The 26,871-nt window shown below is 34.1% G+C and overlaps 1 protein-coding gene across 2 annotated transcripts in view; it reads right to left on the bottom strand.

Moving 5' to 3' along the window:
- Positions 1-26,871, bottom strand: part of Gycalpha99B (guanylate cyclase 1 soluble subunit alpha 2) — a 424,202-nt gene that overhangs the window by 247,098 nt on the left and 150,233 nt on the right. For both annotated transcript variants that reach the window (XM_035359312.2, XM_085809001.1), the window contains exon 5: positions 6,390-6,586. In XM_035359312.2, coding sequence (XP_035215203.1) covers positions 6,390-6,586 — 197 coding nt within the window. The remainder of the gene's footprint in view (positions 1-6,389; positions 6,587-26,871) is intronic.

The following is a 26,871-nucleotide window of genomic DNA, read 5'->3' as shown; positions in this document are numbered from 1 at the left end:
GGCGGCACTGAAACTAAAATTCTTATTAATACAAGAATACGAAGTTATTTTTATCTTCGGCCAAATTTTGGCTTTAACATAACAGAATTAGTCTTTCGACCAACAGAAACTGCTTGTTCTTAGATTTAATACTGAAAGAAAATAATACTTTTGCCTTAGCAACTAAGTCTAAACAAAACTAAGTCTCAACCGAGACACATTGACTTTCGTCAAAACATAGAACTTCGTATTTACGCATAGCATTTTGGAACAAAAGAAAAAAAAATTATAGAAGATTTTAACTTATCTTTGAGTTTCCGATGATTGGAACTCCGTCATTCTTTTCTGGCAGAACTGTTCCCACGTTATAGGTTTCATGGACGTCAATCTTCTCCTTACTTACCTCCGAGTGTCGTCCACATTAGTTTTTCCTTTTCGTCCTCTGCATGCTGGCCTCTTGGAGTAGTAGTCGTCGGATTGCTGTCTTTTTCGTTTTTCCCCTGGACAGCTGGTCTTTGCGTCCTCCGGTCTGGAGTCATTCTTGAATTTCTTCTGTTGTTGCTGGTCTTTTCGTTCCTCCTGCTGTCTTTTTATTTTCCGGAACGGCGGCCTTGTTTGCACCTGAATCTCTGGCCCTGGGAGCGTTCTCCTTGATGTATAATTTCTACTGCGATACGTTGTAGGTGGTGTTTTCCTCTTTACCAAGGTTTCTTTACGCGGTGGCTTTGCATTCTTGTTTTTCTTCAATGCTGGAGTCTGAAAGTTTTCGTTTTTTCTTTTCGGTACCGTCGTTGTAGAAGGGCTAGGTCTCTCTTCAGTTCTCTGCTTCTTGGGTGGTGGAACGGGTGACGTTATTTCTGGACCTTCTACTTCTTTTACGCTTGAGTCCTGCAAGAAACTTTTAAGGATTTCAAAATCATTTTGATTATAGTATTTTTTCACCTGGTCGGGACTTGCTTTACAGATTTCCCCTCTCTCGTTCTTAAGGTACAATACAACTCCTTTGATTTCCTGAATTACATAGGGGCCTTCAAATTTTGGAGCTAACTTTGCCGTAAATTTGTCTGGGGCACTTGATAAAGAAAATTTCCGCTTCAATACTTTATCCCAACTTTAAAATTTGCTTCACGGCGTTTTCTATCGTAATATATTTTTTGCTTATTTCTTGCCGTATCCGAGCATTTAAGCGCCTGGTCAATAAGTTTTTGCCCATCTTTCTGTTTAAATTCTTGCTCTCTTTGTTGCACAAAGAATAATTTATCTAAAGGCGTAATTAAATTTCGGCCTAAAAATTATTCTGCTGGAGTTTTTCCCGTAGTATCGTGATTTGCCGTTCTTAAAGCATAAGCTAACTCATTTATGTAGCCATCCCAGCGCTTGTGATGTGTGCTAACGTAACTGCGAATTATTTTTACAATGTTTTATTACCTCTTTCTGCTATGTTTGCCTGTGGTCTATACGGAACCATTTTGCTATGGCGTATGCCAAGTCCAGTGCATATGTTTTCAAATATTTGACTAATGATTTGTTTACCGTTATCGCTAAGGACCTTTATCGGTGCACCGTATTTTAAAATGTATCTGTGTAAGAATGCATCTGCGACTGTTTTGGCTGACGCGCGTTTAAGTGGAACAATTTCTGTCCATTTTGAAAAATGATCTACAATTACTAAAAGAAAACGATTTTTCTTTAACTCGCTCTGGGGGAAAGGACCAAGAATATCTATGCCTAAAATTTCATTCGGAAATGTATCCCAAATGCTATTTAATTACCTGGCCGGGCTGTAATTAATATCATTTATTAACTGACATTGATTGCAGGACCTGACATACGCAGTTACTATTTTGTATAATTGCGGGAAATATACCGCATCGCGTACCCTTTTTAAAGTCTTTCTGACCCCTAAATGACCCGCTGTTTTCGCGTCGTGTAATTCCTGCAAAATGCTTAATCGAACGAGGCTGGGATGACTGGTTTGTACTCGAGATTTTCGTTTGTTGTTTTCGTATAAAATAATAAATTATCTATTATTTCATAGTTTTCTGCTCTATTTCTTATCACATCGGTATCTGTATGTTCAAAGCTTTCGGGGTCTTTCAAATATGCATAGATACTTCCAAATTCAGGATCAGCTTTCAGTTCAGCGATAATTTTATCTCTAGAATCTAAAATTTTTTAAGTCAACACAGCACATTTAAGTTCATTACCTTCATCGTCCAGTTTTATATGAGAAATTGCGTCAGCTACATAGTTTTCCTTACCCGGTTTATATTTGATTATTAGATTATATTCTTGGAGTTTTAAAGCCCATCTTATTAACCTGGGCGTTAGGTTTTTCCCCGAGTAAAGTCTACCAACAGCCGCATGATCCGAAAAGACTGTTACTGGCACTTTGCCGAGATAAACTCGAATTATGTGTACAGCCATTAATACGGCTAATGTTTCTCTCTCTGTAGCTGTATAATGCCTTTGTGTTTATTCAACGTTTTACTAAAAAATGCCAAAGGATGGCTATTTTGCATAAGAACCGCACCCACAGCATAGTCCGATGCATCTGCTGCAATTTCCAGGTTTTCGTCCCCCTCCGGGAATTTCAAAACAGGGGCATTGATGATCGTTTCTTTTAACCTTTCAAATGCGGTATTTGCTTCCGCTGTACACGTAAATTTACTCTGCTATCGTTTAATTACTAACAGTGGTTCAACAATATTAGCGAAATCTTTTATGAATGACCGATAGTAAGAACATAACCCAAGGAAAGAAGAAAGTTTCTTGGCGGTGTTGGGCGGTGGGAAATTCTTGATTGCTTTTATTTTTGAATCTTGCGTTTCTATACCCTTTTGCAAAATTTTACAACCCAGATATTTAAGTTCTTTAGTTGCGAACTTGCATTTTGAGGCGTTAATTGTAAGACCGGCCTCTTTTAAAAATTTAAACACTTCTTCTAGATCTTTAATATGTCGTTCCAACGTACTACTCGTTATAATTATATCATCTAGATAGATTAAAGTCGATTTTCCTAGGACAGGCTTTAGAACAATGTCCATAGCTCTCTGGAATGTTGATGGGGCCCCACACAACCCAAAAGGCATGCGTAGAAATGCATAAGTGCCCGATTTTGTTATAAACGCGGTTTTGTGTATGTCTTCGGGTCTCATAGCTATTTGATAGTAGCCAGACCAAAGTAGTCATGTATCTAGTAGATTTAATCTTTCTAATAATTTCCTCTATAACCGGCAAAGGGTAAACTGGGAATTTAGTAATACTATTCAGTTTTCTGTAATCGATAGCAAACCTCCAAGCCCTTTTATCCGAAGGAGGAATCTCGTTCTTTTTTCTGCATAGTAAGACTGGACTCGCGTACTCACTATATATGGGCGTTATTATTTTGTTCTTTAACATTTCCTGAATATGTTCCTCGATGATTAGGTCTTTTTGTTTATCATAACGATACGGTTTAGTCCTACAAGGTTTTTTGGCAGTTAACTGTATCTCATGCGTAACTATTTGACAGCTACCAGGCCTTTCTGAAAACAAATTTGAAAAAGTACTCACCAGTTGCTGGATGGCTTGACTTTCATGGTCATTCAAATGGCTAAGGTCAACTTGCGGCTGTTCCACAGGTTCCACCACCCTTTGGTCCATCTCCAGCGCAATAGAACTGTCCTGAAAATTCAATTTGGCCCTCGCGGCCCTTAAAAACTCCATACCTAAAATAAGAGGATTTTGCAAATGTTTTACTACAAAAATTAATACTTTGAGGCTTTCTCCTTTTACCTGTATGTTTAATGATAATTTCCCGATGCATTGACAGGTTTTTCCTTGCGCCGCTATAATTTCTCTGTTTTTGTTTTTAAATAATCGTAATTTATAAAAATTCTTTTTGAAAAATGTCTCACTCATAAAATTACCTTCTGCTCCCGTATCGATGAGGGCTTCTACTGGTACATCGCCAACCAGGACTTGTATAATTGGTAGATGTGAGTTCTTTACGATGACCGTATTTAAATGTCTTTTTGAGGGTTTTTTTTAAACTTTCGGGGTCTGGAACCTCGCTTTCACAGGCCCCTCTACTCGTTTAAAGCTTTCCTTTCAACTTCTGCCTTCTGGGTACGCGGACGTTTGTTTTCGAATTTCCTTTTTGGGACTTGACCTTCGAGGTTCGATGAGTTAGCTTGATAGCTCTTTCCCCCATAAGAGCGGTTTGCATTTTTGGTCTGCTCATTTGAAGATTGCCTTCGGGTACTTTGAGAATACGATGCCCCTCTAGCTTTTTCCGCTATTCTGCGATTTTGAAACTTCACCGCCAATTCGAAGAGCTCCTGCAATGTGCTTGGGTTTCTAATTTCAAAGTAATCTTGAATAGCAGGTAACAATCTTGGTAAGATTATTTCAATAATCTCCGCGTCGGGTTTCTTCCCATACAGCATATCCGTCAGCTTAATTTTTCGCAGAATAAAGTCCGTTAATTCTTCTATATCCCGTTGATAGAAACTATATAGTTCGGCTTCTAGCCTTGCTCGATCTTTCACTATGGGGAAGGCCTTTACTAACGATTTTTTGAAATTTTCAAATGTATATGTCTGGCTTCCGAATTCCCCTAATAAATATTTGCCTATATTCTTCCACCATAGCGCGGCCTGTCCTCTTAGTGCAGATGTGGCGATGACAACTTTTTGTCTTTCAGGCACAGGGTAGAGTTGAAAGTAATTGTCGATGCTTTCTAGAAATATCGCCACAATTTTTTCCGTCGAAATTGACATTTGGCTTGATTGACGCTCTCAACGTCTGGACCAGGTATCCAAATCCTTCCAATTGGCTTGCCATTTCTTGTTGTTGTCCCGCGGCTTCCATCCGATTTTCGGCCATTTCAGTTCGACAAGTGTTCGGGCGCCAATGTAAAGTTGCGCGCCTCCAACCTGCACGCACCAAAGTGGTGACGGCTGAAACTGGAAATTAGACAGAGTCTTGAGAAGGGTTTAAGTCCCTTTTTATTCAACTTTAGAAGTTACAAATGCGTGCTCTTGACGCTCACAAACTACGCCGACCCGGCGGTAAAATAAAAATAAGAACCTGAAAAGAAATAATAACAAGAGACTTACTACGAGGCTCTCTAAACGTAACTAACCTCACGGCGTTCTAAAGTACCGCTGATAATTCAGCAAACTCTGAATATTACGTTGAAAGATTAAATATTTGCCGAGGCAAGCACATAGGCCGAAACGCGCGGTTCTTCAATTTCTAACTAGCCACCTCCACACTCTTGAAGCAAGAAAGCACACTTCGAACTCGTTTCCTTTCTAATTAACTCAGAATACTTCCGCTGATAAATTTGAATCCTTGCGCGTTCTACTAAAATTTACATACTCTGGCATTGGCAGTTCCAGGGGAAAGTAAGGCTTGACAGTAAAGATAGTTTAAACTTAGAATAAATGTTAGTTAAAATAAACATAAACATCGATCAGGTACTATATGTGAACCATCACATAAATATCTAACAGATTGTGTTGAAAGATTAAATTTGAATTCGTAAGAATATTTAACTGCTAGCCTTTCCGCTTCTCATACGCGATTCTGTTATAAAAATATCAGAACTGGCCTTTCTTATACAGCACATTCTTGTATTGACTTTCGGGGTCTGGACCTATTCAGTTTTCGTTGAATATTATAACTACTGTAAGACTGCCGGAATTTTATGTGTTTTATTCAAAATTTATCAAAGATATTAGGAAACTGCTTAGACCTCTAGAAGTCCCTGACAACACCAAGTCTATTAGACGAATTTCATACATGCGGATGCAGATGGAGTTTTTTCTGTAACCTCCAATATTCACCGATAACCAAAGTTAAACATTTTGTTTTTTCATACACATATGTACTTATTTAACGTTTCTATTACGTATCGTTAACCCTAATTTACTGCAAAGTTCAGGTGAAATTTTTGCGACATATAAAATTATATAAATTAGTATGATATCTATATTGGTGATCTCTTTTTTAACATTAATTTTAACTGATTATTCACGTTTTAAAAACTAGTTTCATAACATTGTATGATACTTACATCACCGTGTTAGCTAATTCGTATTTTATTTTACTATTTAATGCTTTCAGGAAAATTTAGAAATTAGGATAACGCTTTCCAGTCACCCGTATGCAAAGCATAATAACTTCTCAAATTCCTTGAAAAATATGTTTAAAATAGTTATATTTTTATTTATGGTAATTACCTCTTAAGTATTATAAAGAAAGACTGCATTTTATTTATAAAGGAATATTTTATGCAGAAAATTAATGTTACTTTCACATTCATCACTGCACATGTTATATACGTAGCATAATTTCTCAACTATATTACTGAAACTATATTTGTCTTAAATTTTATTTTTGAAATAAATATGAAATAATACCTGTAACGGTCCGTCAGGTATAGCTTCGACTCTCAGAGAGCTTCTTTCTTCACATGAGGCAACTCGCACATTTTCTACGCTGAGCCACATTTCTTCCACAGTGTTTCCCAGGAATCTAAGTGCTTTACGAAACCATGTTAAGCACATGGAAGCCACAGCACGACCAATGTTTTCCAAAAGTTTGTCTTCAGAAGAACCTGAAGAAAATTTTAATCTTCGTTTTACTTTACTTAATGAAATATAGTTTTAAGACATTTTGCATTTTACAGTCAAGTGTATAATAAAGACTGATTAAAATAAGTGTTTTTCCTTTCTTATAAATAAAATATTTCATGGACAGTCTTGCATGAATACTAATTAAAAGTTTTCGGCCATTTCAACTTCAGAAGCAATAAAAAACAGCTTTGAGATAACATACGTTTGCTTTTACTTCAGTATTTTAAAAGCTCTTAGCAGTTCTCTTTTATGTTAATATCTGTAATAAATATTTACAATTATGTTAAATTTTTAACGAAACTAATGTTCATCACGCAATTTATAAAGGCAGAGTACTTACACACCCTTGCTTCTGTTCTTAAAGCTCATCTGACATACTGAGTCCTCTCAAAATCTAATGAGCAGGAAAATAACGCAACATGAGGAGAAGTTATTTCTGCATTTCAGAAGTCGTTCTACAGCATATCATCATATGGCCAATGTCAAGACATCCCTAACCAAATATGGCTGCATCCCTGATTATTTTCAGAAAGTCAAACTTTGCGAAAGCGATTTAAGTACTTGCAAGCAAAGAGAAGATGCACCACGCAATATTTTCAACTAGCCATCTATAAATTACATTCATATATAGAAATTAAATCAATGCATGCTAATGTCTCTCTAAGACATGTTGCAGTCTAACGCTGTACCAAATATCCTAAGATTACCGAGTATATTGACCACATGGAACATAATCGCTCCGTAGAGTGCTCATAGTTACTCTCTGACTTGCTTGAGATGTTGCAAAACTTATTACTAAGATGCGAATGTGCATTTACTTAAATTTACTTGCTTTCTTAATTATTATTAAAAATAATTATTTTCTGTACAGAGCTTTCATTTCGTCCAGTCATGTCAATATGAATTAGCTGTCATGTTTTTAGCATAATATGCGATAGCGAAATTCAGTGGTTGATTCCCACCATGATTCAAATTATCTATTGTATTTAAGGATACAATTCTCAAAGCGAAAGTTTTGGCAGCATTCATTGACCGTCTTGCTACTTTGTCTACCAGCTTTTGAATTACCTAAATGAGATTTAGCCTTGCTAGCCGTAATTGCTCCCATAAGTTGAGGTCTTGGGCTAAAACTTGTAGATGCACTTTCTACTGCAAATTTTACATTTTAATGCTTTGAATTTAGGTTTTATTTAGGTTTTAGGAATTTGGGTTTATTTTAGGTTTGTTTTCGTTATTTCCATCAGCTATGAAGAATCGTTCTGTTATTATTCGGGCTACTTAATTGCAAGGCAGACGAACTGACAAAAAGTTTATTTTAAACCACCTTCTGTGTTGTAGTTACTTAGAGGGTAAAGACGGGGTGATAAGTGGCCCGACTGTCTTCAAGGAGCTGGAGATTAGCATTTAAACTAGTTTACGTTCCTTACAAAGCGTTAACCAGATTTCACATCTTTTGACACTTATTTTAACATTCATCTGCTAGTTTGTTTCATAGCAGCAAGATTTCAGAAAATTTTCAGTACTTTTTACAGTATTCACTATATTCAGTATTATCTTACACTACTTAACCACTTTACTTCTAACAAGCGCTAGTTAGTTTTCACATTTCTTATATTGATACATTAATGTAGCAAATAATGAACATGGATCAATTGTTCTTTCAATTGTGAAAAAGAAACAATTTTAAGCAGCTAGCTTTCAATAAGGGAAGAGACCTGAAGTGTTCTAAATTTTTAACTAGTGTTATCCTTGCCTTACTAGAAGTTTACATAACTATTTAATTGCTATTAATTAAATATGCCTACTTACAGATTAAACATTTGCGAAGTTTTTGTGAATAATATTAGAAATTTTACGCAAAAAAACAGTATAAACATGCGAATCATTGACTCCATTCAAATTGTAAAACATAAAAGTAACCATGTATTTCATGAAAATTAGTAAAACAATCATAAAGAACATTGTATACGTTTCTCAGTGGAAATAAGCATGCTTATTTACAAGGACAGCGTATAGATAAAATGCAGCTAACTATCTACTCAGAGTACTGCAACTTGATAGTTGATAGTAAGTGTACAAACTACGGCAATATAAAATCCTTATATGTAGGCCATTCTAACCATCCTTTGTATTCATTTGTCTCAATAAACGTAAGAATGAGAATCATATCTTCCTTCTTATATAGGGTGATTCTAAATTGGTTTTGAAAATTAAGAGGGGTGATAGCACTCATCCAGATGAGCAATAATTACCATAAAACATAGGGTCGCATTCCACTCTGAAAGGCAGAACAGAGGAATATTAGAATTCCAACCAGAACTTACAACAGCGTTGGGAGAGAGAATGAACGAGACCAAAAGTTGCACAATCAGTTCCGTGAAAAACTCAGAGAGTGTACAAAATGGATAAAACCGAAAACTTGGCGTTCGAGTGTTAATTCGAGCTCAGACTTTGATGGCAAACACTCAAATTCACATCTTTTGTTGGCAAGGTCTCAACCTCGCAAACGATTGCAACAAGTTAATTATCTAAATCATTAGGAGGAAATTATCTATTAACCCTTTCCAGCACGCTACCTTTTAAAGACGGAGTTTTGATACAAAAACAAAAGTTGGGCAGTCTAATTAGGCCTAGAGGAGAACACAAGTAAAATTTTGTGAAGATAGCACTTATCGTTTTAATTCTGTGGATGTGCCCAAAGTGGCACACTGATTGAACAGAGCTTCGAAAAGAGTGCTGAAACGAGCATTGTTGTCAATGAACTGACCGCTGAGATGCGAAGAAACAAAGAATACAGACTCTCAGTTGTCCTAGATTATCGGTGAGCTCGCTCGGGCACACCTAGGGTTCGCCGTTTGATTTTAGGCAAAATTTCAAGGTAAAAATTTCAAACTAATATAGAATAAAAAGATGAACATACAGCTAAAAAAATAACATAGAAATTTCTTTTCAAACAATTCCTTTTATACCCTAAATTATATCTGGAAGATTTCTTTGAAAAATGACGGTCTTAAAAAACTAAACTATATGGCTAAAATATATGGACTGGTTTGTGTTGAGCTGCCATCTACTATAAATAAAGAAGGTTCAGAGTAACCTATAGTAACCTATAAATCCTTTTTCATTCAATTTTTCTGTGCGTACAGAAGGAAATTTTTAGGCGTGTCCAGACAGGACACACTTTGCCGCAAAGGATTAAGGGGGAAAAAGTGCTACTTTGATATCAAGTATCAAGGTAGCAGTTTTTCCCCCTTAGCCATTTTCTATCTTGTCTTCCTGGACATGCGTTCATTCTACTTGAAGCGCCCATCTATGGGACACGAAGTTCTGACAGCCGGAACACAGCATGAAATTTTCATGCTAATCTCGCCATACAGCGGAAGTTGGAGTTAGTTGATAATAATTTGATTAGATAATTAACTTGTTGCAATCGTTTACGAGGTTGAGACCTTGACAACCAAAGATGTGAATCTGAGTGTTTGCCATCAAAGTCTGGGCTCGAATTAACACTCGAACTCCTAGTTTTCGGTTTTATCCGTTTTGTGCATTCTCTGTTACATTTTCGCTAAATTGATTGTGCAACTTTTGGTCTCATTCATTCGCTCTCCCAACACTGTTGTAAGTTCAGTTGGAATTCTACTATCCCTCTTTTCTGCTTCTCATAGTGGAATGCGACCCTTTTTTCTATGGTAATTATTCCTCATCTGGATGAGTACTATCACCCCTCTTAATTTGTAAAAACAATTTAGAATCACCCTGTATAGTAATGTTACCGTAAAAGGCCGAAAATGGAGAATGTCGACATTCTTCAAATACTTCGGGGAACGACAGAATATTTGGTTATATTCTTGCAAATAAAAAAATTTAATAATTTTTAAAACTTATTTAAAAACACAAAAAATATATTTTTATTCAACATTCATCATCAGTGCATCGCGAATGTCGACATTTGCTAGTGTAAGTGAAAAACAAGGATATGCGGCAAATATTTGGGATGTATATGATATATATATATATATACATATCATTGCATACAACAAGCGATTCGGTGAATGTTGAAATTCTCCAGATTTCGGTCCTTCACAGTAACAATAACATCGTAAATCGCACTATCAGCCACTCTCTTTCCTGTAAGACTTCCATCCTTTGCAGAACAGACTCAAATTGTTTCGTAATAAAAATAGAAGAAGGAAGTCTTGAGAGTACGATTGAAAGTTGTTGAAATTTAAGGCGAACAATTTATTTTAAGTTACTTATCACGACTTTACAATTAGGAATTTGTGAACGGCGTCCTGCTTGTAGCATACTATGAATTAGGATCAATTAGTGAGTGAGCTGTTTGTTGCGAAATTAGCGATTAATAATGCACTTAACTTATTATAAGCATCAAATAAATTACTTTAAGGCAGGAAGATATTTCTCGAGATTAAAACATATTTCCTTCAAAGGTAAATACTTAGTGCTAGAGTATGATATCTACAAGCTATGCAGTAAAATTATTTAGTATAATGTCTTAGTTGAGCACTATCTTGCTAATTATATACACATTTTAGTTGTTCTCTATTTTTCTCCTGATGCTACTTTAAGATTTATTGCAGGCTCTGTTGAAGGTAAAACCTAACTAGCCAGAATAAAAGCCCAGCTAAAAGGTTTCCATATTGGCTGCCAGTGTTAGGCTAAACATTGTGACATACAATTCTGAGTAGAAAGAAATTTAAAATTATTTTTTACCACCAGACGACCTAATACGAATATTTTCCTGCTTCGTATGCGTAGAGTAGAGATTCCAAGCCCCCCCCTTTCTTTTGCATCTACCCTTTTAAAAAAATGCTTTTCTTCTTCATGTACTTCCTTACAGTTTTCATTAATATATAAAGCATACAACATAATAATAGACCAAGTAATTAGCTATAAATAACACAAATTAAGAATAGGAATAACTGTATTGGAAAAATAGATTTATGTTATATTATTTTACAAAAATAAACGTTTTAGAACCAAAATCACAATTTCTAATTGCACAAAAGTTCCATTTTAATAAATGTCATAGCTGCGCATGATGCATTGAAGCATTTCTTTATATTTATTATAAAACTGCTTAATTTAATTCTTATCACCTCCTTTAAAAATATTTAACTGGTTCCTTATTAGCTTTTTAGTAAATTATTGCCTTCAACAAAGCCTGCTCTCACTAGGTAAGAAGAGAGAAAACTCAATAATGTGGTTCGCTAATAATTTTTACTTCGGGACAGTTCTCTCCGATGAATTTTAAATTTCAAAACTTAACGTACATATGGGTTCTGAATTCGACTTGACTTCATATGAAGCAGCTTTATATCAATAAGTAATTAATTATTAATTTTTATTGCTAAAATGTTTGTAATAATTAGGACCTTGATTATGTCACACAGTTGTGGTTGCATATTCGGTTATCGACCCCTTGATTATTATTCAACCCTGTTAATTTCATCATACCCCGGGGAATTAACTCGACCACACTGGGAACCATTGGCTAGAGATTCATATTTTAGTCCTTTAAATGGCATTTGGATCGCTAGCAGTCCTATATTTTACAAGTTTAAAAAAAAAAAGAGGAAATCCCAAATTTTGCGACTGAATTCGCGTAAAACGTTTATGTTGCATTCTAAATAAAACGAGAAATTTAAATATCTTTGCACTTAATTTGAAACATTTAAAGATTTCATATTTAAAAATATCATGCATCAGACGTTAGCCAAGCTATTCTGTTAAAGCATACTTATTTACATTATCCTTTCGCCTCACCAATTATCCACCACCACCTCACCGTTATTGCTTACTGCAGAAGACTACAGAAAGGTATTAATTTATGGAAATATGCGACTGTAATATTTATGCAAGCGAACGGAATGCAATCATAGCAGTTCCCTAAACAAGCATAGTCTGAGGATCCAAAACGTAATCCATATATTAGAAAATCGATAGCATCAAGTGTCGCGCACGCAACGGTTGAGTAAACCGATGTGATACAAATATTTTAAATCACGCAATTTGACATCCTTGCATTAGACTATAAGTAATTCAATTTTAAAAGAATTTCTAGTGATCTAAACGAGAGCTTTACATATTTCTAAATACTTCGCAAGCATTCTTACATATGTATGATATACCTTGAAATGATTACGGAGAAGTGCTATTTGAATTTAATAGCATCGCAGTGATGCCTCAAATCATTCAAGCCTCTCGTTACAAACAAACTGGTTCACGAACAAATTTTCTGAATAAAGTATGACACGGGCAACAGTTTTTTGAGTAACGAACAGTCAAGCTGACCGGAAATTGTTTTCAGAATTGTTCTGAGAAACATATTACAAAGGATTAAAACTTTAAAGACTGAAATATTCATTTTAATAGTTTTCATTGTTCAACTCTCATTAACGAAAACTGAAAATTAGTGACATGCAGAAACATGAACTCGGCTGGGACAAAATTAACGGCAGGACTTTATTATAGACAGAGACTTTTATAGCAATGAAAATAAGGACTGTTTCGTTATCTATGACATTGTGTGTTTAGGCAAATATATGATAATGGGAATTAACAATAAAGTTATTAGCGGGCCACAGAAATAAGTTCAGTATGGAAGAGTAGAAAAAATTCAAAAGCAGCCAATAAAATACGTCTGTGGGAGAAATGTCTTCAATAGAAAGGGAAGACGGATCATAGTCCTTTTATCTGCTTTAATTTTACACAACTTGAGTAAGGTGTAAATTTTCACAGAACGATGTCACGTTCATAAAACAGTTGCAAACCACAGTGCAAGCATTTGAATGACAATGCATGTGCCTTTATAGAATCATTTTAAAATGTAAAAAAAAATTCCAATGGAACAAATATTTAAGGAGACAAAAGCACATTGAGACTCAAGCGGAATCGAACGGCTCTAAGAGGGCGAAGAAGTCCCAAAAAGATATTCAGCTATTTTTTTATCCAATGAGACTCCCTATTCAAACAATAAGACTTTATATCTTCTGTTTACGAGCATTTCTGATGACAATCGACCCTCGGGAATAAATCATAATTGTGAGCAGTGGTTTCTCTATATATAGCCCATTCTATAGCAAAGAAAAGAAATATGAACAATCTACCGAGATTCAGAGCTTATGCTATTTGAATTTTATGGGGGGGGACATGTAAACAGATTTTGTAATCAGCAAAAATGTTATAATATAATGGCTACCTATAGTTCTAGAGACATCGTTATCAGAAAATAGATCCTTTCGTCTTGAGGATATACTAATTACCTCAACGCCTTCCTCAAAGTTTACATTTAATATATCATAATAACGTTTCTTAAAAGTATATGATACCAGTTCTGTAGAGTACAAAATCACGAAATTGCGCAGCTTAATCAGAGACTAAATTTTGTTTGTTAAAAACAACCCTCCAGTGCTTTGGCTTAATTAAATCACCAACTAACTCCTTTCTCGAAGAGGTAGCGAAAGAATACGATGTGCCAATATCGTAGGCTCTAAGATCACCTGACAATGCTCCTTTTCTTTTTTTTTTCTTTTTGCTCCGAGGTACATTAAAACTTCAGTCACTACAGTCATTAATGAGTCCAAGATCAATGGCTTTCGTTCGATTGTGGTGGGCTGGCGTATGTTCTTCTTAGGTCAAAGCTCATCGACCAATTCTCAGGATCGGGCTGTTACACAAATGCCATGCTTTTGTACCGACTTTTTTTGCATTGCTAATTTATGATAATCTATAGTCACTTTAAAAAACCTTTTAGTAAATTTTTCCTTACTTTTAGTCCGGAATAATCTAGTTCTGATTGAAGAATTTTCGTCTGCTAGTTTTCTAATCATGTTTGTGTTCAATTTAGGTCTGCTGTAAATCTTTGAATCTCTTCCAAATAAAAGGCCGTTTGTTTCTTTAATGCATTATGTATTAACTTTAAGTCAACATGTATCTAATATAATATACTATAAAGTCTTATCACGGCAAAGTTTAAGTTTCATAATTTTTTTAAATAATGCAAATACTACTTTTTCTTTAGGGTAAAACTCCAAACTTTATTTAAAAAATTATTAAAATTATTAATTTATTTATAATATCTTCTTCATTTTTATAGTCCCGTCGTAAATTAATTAACTACAGTTCTCTTTTCGAAAGAAAAGAAATCAATATTCTTACAACATCCCTAAAAATGCAAATTTTTTCTTTTATTTTCATGCATTCTCAAACATTTATTTCTTTTATTTTGATAAATTTATAAATTTTCCCGTTTCATATGCTTATGACAGATATATTCATCTGAGCTGAAAATAACACGCCTCTGTGAAACGTGTGGGTTATTTTGCTATTTGATCAATATCAATTTCTTAATTTTTTACGACATTTTAGATGAAATTTAAGTATCCAATACATTTTCTATCACATGGTTTGTTTGTTCTTCTTGAATTACGCAACCTCTTAAATCATTGCTCAACAGCTTATAAGATTTCTACAATATTGAGATATTTTTTATCTTAGTAATACTTTGTTTAATCACGTAGTATCTCCAGTACCAGTCTTTCTCCATTTAAGTGCATAAGCATTAGTCTTTCATGTTCTTCTCTTCTAGTAATAATGTTTAGTATTATTTGAGAAATACAGCCATTTCGACATTAAAAATGCGATAAAAATTAAGCATTACAAATGCTGTAATTATACAGTCTTCAAATAATGTCAAGTAGATTTCGCAACCGATAAGTTATATAATAATCCATAAACTGGTGAAAGATCTAACTGGTGATCCATAAATTGGTGAAAGATCAGTCATTTTTTAAACAGTTTGGGTGAAAATTCGAAAATTACCTATATTTGAAAGCTATTCATCCAAAGAATGCACACTGTTTTATTTATATGTAAAACAATACTTACAGATTTATTTTTCTAGCTCACCTAATAGCAGAGGGAATAAAATTTTAAATACTGAAAATATCTGTCTGTATTTTTACCATCCATCAAAATGAGAAAACATGCGATTCTTCATATTATCGTCACGTCATATTCTCTTCACACTAGATATCCGTTCTAGGTATAAAATCCTAATTTAAGTTTAAATAATCGATTGAATTCCCTGATCTCCTACAACGTTCACTTCTTTGATGCCTGTGGTATAAAACTACTAGACCTCTCCACACCCATATTTTATGCAATAGGAAAGCAAGACAAGCAGATATCCAAGTTTATGTGCACCTTTAAAAAGCATTTAAATGTAAAGAACTTATTCATTATTGAAAAATCTCTTGTTTCAGAGAGAATAAATGTAGTATTCTTGTTGATTTATTAGAAACTGTTTTGCTATAGATAGATTACATATGATGCGTTACTGAGGTAATAAGAAAATAAATATTCAAACAATTTAACATTTTTAGTAATTTTTTTAGTGTTTTCACCTTCTCTCGGAATAAAGAGAAGATTTTCGTAGAATGTGCTTTTGGTCTAAAGCCCACTAACGGCCACGGTTAAGAGCTTTGAATACCAGTAGCAAGTGCCATGTTTGGCCACCTGCTGCCATAAATAATTCCCTACATAAAGTCTGCGTGGTTTACAGAAAATGACAATATTTCTCAGAACGTTTTTAAACCTCTAATAAGGCATGCTCTCTGGAAAAAAAAAACCTTTAAATGTTTTCTTGTTATAAATAATATTATTTAATCTTTTGAACATTTTTAATAAAGTAACAGGCCAATTTAAGAAAGAGGAACAAAAGGCCCCTACAGTATTTCAAAATTTTCAGTATAAACACATTTCTACGAACACTAGCATGAACGTTTGAAATACCATTGGAAATATTTCCCAAGAACTTATGTTTAGTTGTTTGTTTGCTTAATTAAATATGACAAAAACCACTGAGATACCCATTTAAGGATAGCGATACAGCCATGCAGAACTTTTAAAGGGAAATAGCTTATATCAACGTTACACATGGGAGAACTCATGAATACTTCCATGCAACCAACCGTTCACAGAGACCAGAACCGCAGTAGAAATGCCAGTGTTGAACTGTCCTACCTATGCGGAAAATGGGAGAACCAAAGTATTTATGGACATTATAAATACAAGTGATAAAAATTAAGTGAATTTCACTTTCGCAGATTATCTCAGAAATGATCAACGGATTTTAATGAAATTATATGCGAATTTGACACAATTTGATACAATGAGAAAAGATACACCATACGAAGTCATGGTACACATGCATGATCGTGCATAAGACTCATCAGCAGAAGAAGATCTAAAACAGAAGTCGCAACTTTTAAAATAAAAGCAAGCTAACAGAAATTATGGTGACCCATTGTAGCCATCCCAAGTAGTACACGACGTCGCAACGACGTTGCAAACTGGTCCGATAAGTTGCAAGGTGGTCATGGTAACTTTTACGACGTCTTTACAACGTTGCGAAGACGCAAAATATTTGCCGTTGCATCTTGGCAATTTGCCGACGTTGCTGAAACGTCATGGTATGACCGCTTTTAGACGTAGTCGTTTTAGCATTTTTTTAGTTCATGAGCATTATGTTTAGAATGGAAAGAGACTAAATCTGCCCTTTCAAGAATCTGAAGTCAGCATAAGGTTTACTTTGCAATGTTTCATTAATTTATTTCATCTAAATATATTAATCTAAGGTAGATTCATCTAATGAAATATAAATTTAATATAAATACTTTTGATTTATTAAATTTAATTAGTACTAAAAATACGTTCTAAATAATTGTTTAAAATTTTGTTAAAGTAATTAATACTTAAAATATTTTTATAAATATTATAGCAAAATATTTTAAAAATGAAACTAATCTATAAAGTAAGTTAAGTTATGCATTTTATATACTTTAAAAAATCATATTTCCGAAATGAATGCAAATCACATGTTAGCAATTATTTCACTACTGAAATATCTTATTTTTGAAGTAAGGACGAATGCACGGCTGTCTAATATATATGGCGGAAGGAGAAGCAGACGTGTACATTATTTACTAGATGCTTAACGTATATAAACGAACATCTCGCGCTTTTCGCGCTTTGGCTAACTGCCAAATTTGAACAACTGCGCAATTAATTCAGATTCTAGCAGTTCTTTCAAGTGATTTGGTAAAGATGCCATCTGTAAGTCGTTTGAAAAGACTTACTTCATGTTTGAAATTGAATCAAGCTATGACTGATATAAATAATATTGCTTATACTAAAAGTAAATGTAATGCAAGAACGCATTGTGAATCTTCTCATTGTTCTGTATCTACTTGCTTCAAGTGCCTTCAGAAAGTGAAATTATCCTGAGAATGCTGAATTTGGGCTTATTTTGTGTGTGAGTATCTGCTCTACAAGAAATGCCACAATGCTAATTGTGAATCTAGTGATAGTGAAATAGTGTCTCTGTGGAAATAGCGTCTGTCTCCAATCACTGTGGTTCCAGCGGTGCATTATTTGGATAAACTTACTAGCTTTGTGCTTCGGTTATAACGTCCTGTTGGCTTTCAGAACTAATTCATATAAAACCAAAAATAACATACAACAGTAAGCCACTTTCTGGTTTTGCTGAAAATGCAATCAATACAGAAGCAATAACAATTCAAGCTGTTATGGTATGTTCATTATTTTCAAAATACAAAGAAATTATTGGACTGGTACCAGTACTTAATATTACTGCTGAAGATGAATTAGATATATGCATAATATAAGCAATTGATTAATTATTAAAATTAATAATAATGCACATTCTATAGTATATACAGTATGCAGAAAAGGTTAATGATTTTAAACAGTGTATGAAATGTATGATCGAAACACTAGTGTTAAGGAAACATTAGCATTTCTATGAAATATTGTAATCTATAATTATGTGATATTTAATTGTGTAATATTAAAATCGCTAAATATATTTTATTAATTGCAAATTGCAGTTTTATTACTCTTCGTTTCGTATCTATTCTTCCAAACACTGTGTAATTCCCTTTTCTTTTTTTTTTTTCTTTTTTTTTTAATACTGCCGTTATGTATGTTTATTAGATTATCTCAATAAATGAATGTCGGAAATTAGGTTTTATTTTTTTATTAAATTTAAGTATATTCTATTTTCTTCCTTTACTGTTTATGTGCTTGTGATAACAAAGAAATTCATAATAAATAGAAACAAAAATTTTCATCGTGTGCCATTTAACGAAGAGCTTACTTTAACTTACATAGCTTACTATCGTATACTATATTATTTAAATTATTTTTAATTATTTCTGTACAGTAACAAAAGGAAAGTTATTGATTATAAAAAGTGCATGAAATGATCATTGTAATAATCTACAACTATTATAAAATGTAGAAACTAAAATTATGTAAATATATTAACATATGATTGAAAGCAATGGTGTTAAGAAACATCAGCATTACTAGTAAATACTGCAATCCATAATTATTGCACTTTTATTGCTTACTATTTAAAATACACAAATATTTTTTTATTAATTGGAAATCTTAGTTCTGTTACCTTCCTTCTGCTATTTATAATTTCAAACACTACTAGTTCAAGTTTTTTCTTAAATAGTGCTGTCATGTATGCTGTTTGTTAGGTTATTATTTCATTTTGGATATGAATATGGGAAGTTATTAGATTAAAGTATATTTTTTATCACATTTATTAACTTCTTTATACTGTCTTTCATTTGCATATCTTGGAGATATATAAGTTAATGGTTATATTTTTTACTGTGAAACGCGAATAAATTCATACTTGAATTTAGGAAAATACTGATTATGTTACCTTAAAAACCGCTTCCTATTTTATCATGACAGGGACAATTTTCAATGTCTCTGAGATTTAACAGAAATAAATGTGATAATGCTGTTATCAGAAACGCTCTTTTTTTTTACCCACATATGTGTCTTTACTTTTATTTATGTCTAATTGAGTTTTGTTTACTTAAAACCTACTATTAATGCTATATATTTATAATAACCACTTTCATAATTACTCTCACTTAAAAAAAATGATGAAATCTTAAATAATCGTAACTTAGAATTTAAGTTATTTAAAAAATATAGTTTAAAGTACTGCAAATAATTAAGGCTATTATTAATTATGCATATTTAGTCTAAAGAGAAAAAAATGTGTTATCTTCTGGTTTACAGGAAATGATAAAATATTTAAACTTTATATCAATACAAGGAATACCAAATTTTAAAAAATGAAGAAAAATATATTAATTATTAAGCTTATTTTTCTGCATAAATCAATATGTAACACAAGGACATAATAACGACATTTTCACAACTGTTGCAAAAAGGTGGAATTTTGCGAACATTTAGGTGTCTTTAAGACGTCGTGATACGATGATACAACCAAAATATCACTTGCGAAAGATGCCATAACCACGTCTATGCGACAAAAACCTCATCTGCAAAGACGTAATAAAGACGTCTTTGCAGCGGTTGCAAAACAGTGGATGTTCGTGGACATCTGGGCGTCTTAAAGACGACATATTGCAACGTTTTGCAACGACATCCGCGACGAGTTTGCATCGTCGTTTCGACGTTGCTGTGCTACTTGCAGTTGGGATAGAACTCTCAAAATAGGATATACTGAAAATGAGGCAGTTCTTGATACCTCGTACTAGTATGGAGCACTCCTACAACAAAGCTGCTTTTAGGTTCTTGAAAGTTCTGAAAGGCGAGTAGCAGCTGTCCTGACAAGAACGACCAGGATGTATTCTAAAGAGTTTAAATCAAGAGATCTGGGCGCCAATCCTTTCAGTTAAAATCCTGACTTTCCGAATAACCATATATGATATCAGCCCCATCTGGACGAAGACTCTCATCCATAGAAATCAGCTGATAGCCAACCGCACCCCTGGAAATGCGAACATAGATCTATAAGTTCTCTTCCTTGTAACACTCAACAATCACAGGGCCTTTGTCAAACACATGAAGGTCTGTGAGCTTGTCCATCTTGACGCCTGTCCGACCATTAAATCTCAGCTGTCACATTGGATCCTTTCTCAGGTGTTTGACGACAAGTAGCGATTTTTAATTCTTTCTAAATGAAGGTACGTAGGGAGAGTGTCAAGATAAGCCGCTTATTTCGATACGATGGATTCATCAGATGCTTTTCAACCCAGTACAAATACTGGTCTGAAGAGATGCTCAGCCAGAGCGACATGTTGTCGTCTCTCAGAATTTTCGTGTCGATATTTTTGTTATTCCAGGTTAAAGTGATGATCATATAGTAGATTAAATTTTTAATCAGGTTTTCTGAACAAAAATATAATAGGGACCTCTGAAACCAAAGCTTCTAATGACTTCAAATTGAATTGAACTTAATAATTGGTTTGCGACTGAAGGTTATTTAGGAATGTTACGATAATTTGCGCAAACTGAGCAATTTTTAATGTTTACCATGCACAACATGTTAATGAATGAACATTCAAGACTCATGTTTTGTAGAGATATTAGGTATATTTTTGGAAGCAGGCAAGATGAAAAATTAGCAACGTCTTCGCCGGGAATCGAATCGCGGGCCTCTCAATACGCGCTGAGCGTGCAGACCACCACACCACGAAGCCATCACAAGAAGGCGGGAGTATATACTCCCCCTTTTAAAGGCGACTGGGGTTTTCAGGGTACCCAATCGCCAAATCCTGGTTGAGAAGAACCATCCTCCAACACCCTTTTTAGTTCGGGAGCCACTGTAGAGACATTAGGGTTTTTCTAGGGGAGGGGAAGCAAGAAAGATAAAAAATATGCTACGCCTTCGCAGGGAATTGAGCAGCCGACCTCTCAATTACACGCTGAGCGTCAGACCACTACACCACGAAGGCTCGCTAAGAAGGCGGAAGAAATACCTTATATACTCCCTCTTTTAAAGGGAGACTGGGGTTTTTTAGGAGACCCAGTCACCAAATCCTGGGTGAGGAGAATCATTATCCAACACCCTTTTAGTTTGGGCACCACTGCAGAATCGTTAAGTTATTTGGAAGCAGGAGGGATGCAAAATTTACTACGCCTTCCCCGGGAATCGAGCCGTGGACCTCTCAGTTACGCGCTGAGGATGGAGACCACTACACCACGGAGGATTGTTAAGAAGGCGGGAGAAATACCTTATAGTTTTGCTAAATTTGCTAAGTGTATAAAATGAAGAAGTATTTTATATATGTACGAATTTTAAGCGGTAGTGTTTTCTATGCTAGATGTCGAAGAATTATAAAAGCTCAGTTATGGGGATAAAAGAAACGCATGGCTTTGTTACGAATGAAAATTTCTTGACAAAAGAATTTGATGGCTTCATAAAAAGAAGTGCTATTGTCCATGGGACTTATTTATCGTCTTCATTAACAGTTTCTGTTGCTACTGTTGTTATTGTGACAGATTTCGTTTTTCTGATATCAGAGCAAGCCACAAAAATTATCGTGGCAAGGAAGTAAACTTGCGCCTGTCGTTGGCAAGAACCTTGAACAACATACAGTCGACAGTGCGATTTTACTTAGCTCTGCTCCCAATTTTGAAGCAGAACATCCCGGGGGACGGACCTCTGAAGAGAACTTTCGTCTCACCACATATTTAGAGTTGCCTCATGCCGCAAAGCACTATACATTTTCCCGTTTTATTTTTTAAATGCACATTCAGTTAATTTTGTATATATCAACAAAAATCCATGGCTTCTTCGGTTTTCGAATCCGGACCCTTCGGTACGGCAGTTAGAGTCATTAACCACTGTCTCGGTTGAGAGGCTCAAAAATTTCTGCGTTTCATATTCTTCATTTAGAATACTTAGAATACTTAGTGGCTACAGACTGGCTTTTCAGATCTGGCTACAGACTGTAAACATCATGACAATACTCTACATGTTAATTTCAACTGTGAGTACAAATCTACCAAGCGTGGACTCTTTATATTCCAGCAAATCGCTCTGTGTGTAACCATTTGTTTAATCAAGGTTCTACAATTATAACTGTATGCTCAATTTTAATGCTGCACCTATATTTCTCTTACCATTAAGTTTGTCTCCCAGGATATTATACTCTGCAACGGGTAACTTGAAATTTTCTCAATCGTATTGAAACTCAATCTTTTACCGTATTATTTTAATTCAAAACGCGACACATTTACCACTTGACCATAAATTTTTCTAAATACCAGTTTTACATTTATCAGATATTATTGTTATCAGATATTTGTTACATTCAATTAATTTCGTATTACAGTTTAGCATTTACTAATTTATTGCACGGCAATCCCAATAATTAATATTTAATTAAAAAATTCTACTTTTCCTGACAGAGAGAACCAGAGACCACTACTTCTAATCAGGAAATCTGAGAAAAGGACCAGTATTGCAGCAGTGGTTTAATGATCTAGGTAGGTCTTATGTTGGACAGACGCATACACCTTCATGTCTTTAATACAGACTCTGTGACTACAGTTAGAAGTAGGGAAAAGATCATAGAGCTTTACATCCGCCTTTTCTATTTTAAAGTTAGTTAACAATTAATTTTTATGTATAATAGTGCTTGTCTAGGACATTAACCGGATGGATTGCCAACCAGATCTAAATCTTAAAAAGCATATCTGGAACACTGTTCGGAAGGGCCCCTTAAGTCACTTTTCGCCCTCTCAGAACTCTCCAAGGTCTCAAAACTGCTTTGCTGTAGGATTGGGATTGACTTGACATAGACTCATAAACTGTCTCGTTTCTTGTATCAAGTCAATTTATAGAAGCGTTTCGATTGTTAAAGAGGACATACCCTATTAGCCTCCCTTATTGTTTCATTTTGACATCTTTATGTTCGATTTTTCTGCGCCGATAAGCCTTATGCACGATCACAAGTGTATATCATGACTGCTATATTGCCGTGTATGTCTACGTGTGTATATATTGTTACGAAATGTACAGGCGCGGTGAGATAGCTTTCCCGCAAAGCAGTTTTAGGGTTGCCATAAAATGGCAGGGAAAGGCAGGGTTGCCACATTTGGCGAGAAATTGCCCATTTGGCGACAAAATCGGCGATATGCCATAGACGGATGGAGAATCTTCTGGAACGAATTCTTACCGGTTTAGCCCAGAATGTTCTCGAACACAAGCCGAAAGCTATATAAACCCTGCTGGTCCGCAGTCAGTTAGTGTGTGTGTGTGTGTGTGCCTCGTCTAGCGAGCTGATAGTCAGTCATTGAGCGAGTGTCTCGAAGTCTAGCGCCGAGTTGGTCGTCGAGTGCATCGAGAGAGTCTTTTAGTCCATCTCGAATTAGTGCATCGTCGAGTTTTATCTTAGACTGTGCTGAGTCGAGAGCTATATTATTGTGTATCGTCGAGTGCATCGCCTAGAGAGTCTCGAGAGTACGTGGAGTTCCGAGAACGACCAAGCAGAATTGGGAGCTGTACTCGGGTGCTTTGCAGTGAAGTTGTCACTGCAAAGTTTGCAGTGAAGCTGTTCACTGTTATTGCCTGACAGTGTGAAGGCTGTGTCAGCGTGTTTATAACAGTTCGACGACTGTAAAAGTGATTTTGGAGCTATCTGATTAATATTGGCTAAATAAAGTGTGTTTCGATACTTCATCAACTATCGTCGTTATTCACTCCAATCTACGAACCCCGTACGAACGTGAAGGAAGAAAATAACGTAACAACCAGTGTCAGAGAAAGGAAAAATGCAATAAATATATATATTAGGCTAAAAATTAAAATAAAACAAAATTTAAACTCGTCCTGAGCTATACCTGCAGGATTGAAGTAAAATAACTTAAAGCATCTAAAGTTAATATCAAATTGGAATCAAAGCAAAGCAATTCCTGAACAATATTAATAATTGAAACTGCGCATAAGAAATTTAACATAACATCTAAATAAATCACACAGATAAAACGCACACAAAAAAAATTTCCGATTCAATTTTTCAGTTTTATATGAATTTTAATGTCTTAAAATTTAATTGAATCCTTTTTCGGTTTTTGATCTCAGATGAACCAGGAGAACCAAACATGCTTTCGAAACATATTAATCGACTTTCGTGCAGCTTTAATTCATTTTTCCCTGATGAGTTCTAAACTGGAGTTTCAGTAAAAGAAGATTAATTTTTATACTTTTATAATTTTGTATTTTTCTTTTTCGCATTTGCTCTACTCTGAATTCTTATTTTAATTTTCATTTGTTTAGATATTAAGTTTAACATCTTATGCACGGTTCCAGTTATTAATATTGTTGACGAATTGCCTTGTTTTGATTCCATTAACTTTAGATGCTTTAAGTTTATATATATAAAAAAAGTATAAAGTTAAATTATTATTAGGTTTTTAAGATTTATTGCATGCTTATGCTTTTTTGTAAATTTTCAAAATTTGAGTATAGTTTTGTTTTTCTCAATACTGGATTAAAATTTGCCTATTGTTTTGTTTTCAAGCACTAGATTATTATCTTTCTCAAGTTTTGCTTTTAGACTCGGTCTACTCAAAATAATTTTAACATTATGTTTTATTTCTCTATTATTTCGAAATTTTTGGAGATTTGTCTAGATTTTGGTGCTATAATTTTGCAAAGCCAGCTTTGGCCTTTGGCCTGTAGGTGATCAGGCTAATAAAGGCACAAATTGCTTTTATTGTTTTATAAGATTATTTTTAATCTTAGTCTTTAATTTGTTTCTATGTCGATTCAGAAACAGATTTTGTTTTATTTATTTACATCTCTCTTTGCACTAACCCCTTGGTATCGATGCATCGAAAGTTGCAAGTTTTATATTTCATTTTTGATTTTGGCTTATTTTATTCCCCCTTTTTTCTTGCAATTTACCACTATGCTTTTTGTTTTTTGCATGTGACTTTTAAACGCATTTTTTATCTTATTTTGCATATAATATACATAAATGTATGTAATTTGCGCATATTTGTATTAACGTCAACGTATGCTCACACCAAATATTTAATTAAAATCTATCCATCGGTTCATGAAATAATCAATCAAATCTGAGGATTTTCTTAATTTTGAACACCGGTTTATAAACAATTTGGGAATGAAATATTAATTTATCTTCTCAGGATTCAATGAGCATAAAGTTTAATTTCGTTCAGAAACGTAAAAGTTGAAAATATATTTTGATAAAATTTTATTGCATTTAACATTAATGAGGAAAACCACGTCTAATGTTATATTATGTAACATAAACATCTTACTATGAAATTAATAAAGACAAAGCACTGTAGTTCTGAAAAATAGTTACGAAAAGTTTTCAGAAATCATTAATGTTAACGTAAAAAAGAAAACCCGAATAATTATTATCTCGAGAGGAATTTTTGTTACGTTAACCGCAAAGAAAATAGAATAACCGTTATCTAGAAGCAATTTCCGTTACACGAGTTCTTTCAGAATCAACTGAAAAGAAAAGATTTCCTACATTTAAGAGAGAATGTTTTATTTGAAGGTCTTTATCCACACTCAGTCTAAGAAATCTAATTTCATTATTTCCGGTACCCAGTCCAGAGCTGTTTCAATTATTCCAAAATTGTCAGCTTGCTTTCCATCAAAGCTAAATTCATTGCATTTTAAGTCTTCGTGTCATTCATAAGAATTTATAATCTAGTATAAATAGACTGCGTAAAAATTTCCCTTCTAACTAAAACAAAAATATTCTCCGTAAGCATTTTGAAAGTCATTTTCGCACACCTTGCGATATTTCTAGCGTTTAAAGGGAATCAAACAGAAATGTAAAAAGTAAAATGCTTTAATTTGATAGTATAATGGTATTTTGCTATGATACTGCGTAATTCATTACATTGACATTACATTCATTACATTAATGACATTATTTTGAATACTCTATTTATGTTTAATTAAAATTACATACTTTGATTATTAAAGCTTTTTCCATGCATGTTCTTGACTCTAAATAATCTGGTTGCATATTTGCTGTTATGTAAAATTGTGTATTGAATAATCCCTGATGAAAAAATTATTGCTAGCTGCAAGTGGTTACGCCTAAACAGTACTTAACGAGCCAGCCTTCCACATAAATTTCCTGATTTCACCTAATAACAGGAAGTGATATACACTTAAAAACGAATAATTTTATTTTTTCAAATTTATAAGTTCGTTATTGATTATCAACAGTATAGAAACTGTGTTCTTAAATCGTTAGTAAAACTTTTAATATGTTTTTCAAAACATGTAATTTCTAATGGTAGGGCATACATACATAATAAAATATACAGAACAGGCCAGAACATAAAATATATACTTAATTGTTAAGTTGCTGTAAGATAATTTTGA

Source organism: Stegodyphus dumicola, chromosome X2 (genome assembly GCF_044657685.1).
Source record: "Stegodyphus dumicola isolate Sdum_Otavi_A_Nest chromosome X2, ASM4465768v1".
Lineage (NCBI taxonomy): Eukaryota > Metazoa > Arthropoda > Arachnida > Araneae > Eresidae > Stegodyphus > Stegodyphus dumicola.
The sequence above is the reverse complement of the archived record's forward strand: the minus strand, read 5'-3'. Positions and strand labels throughout refer to the sequence as shown.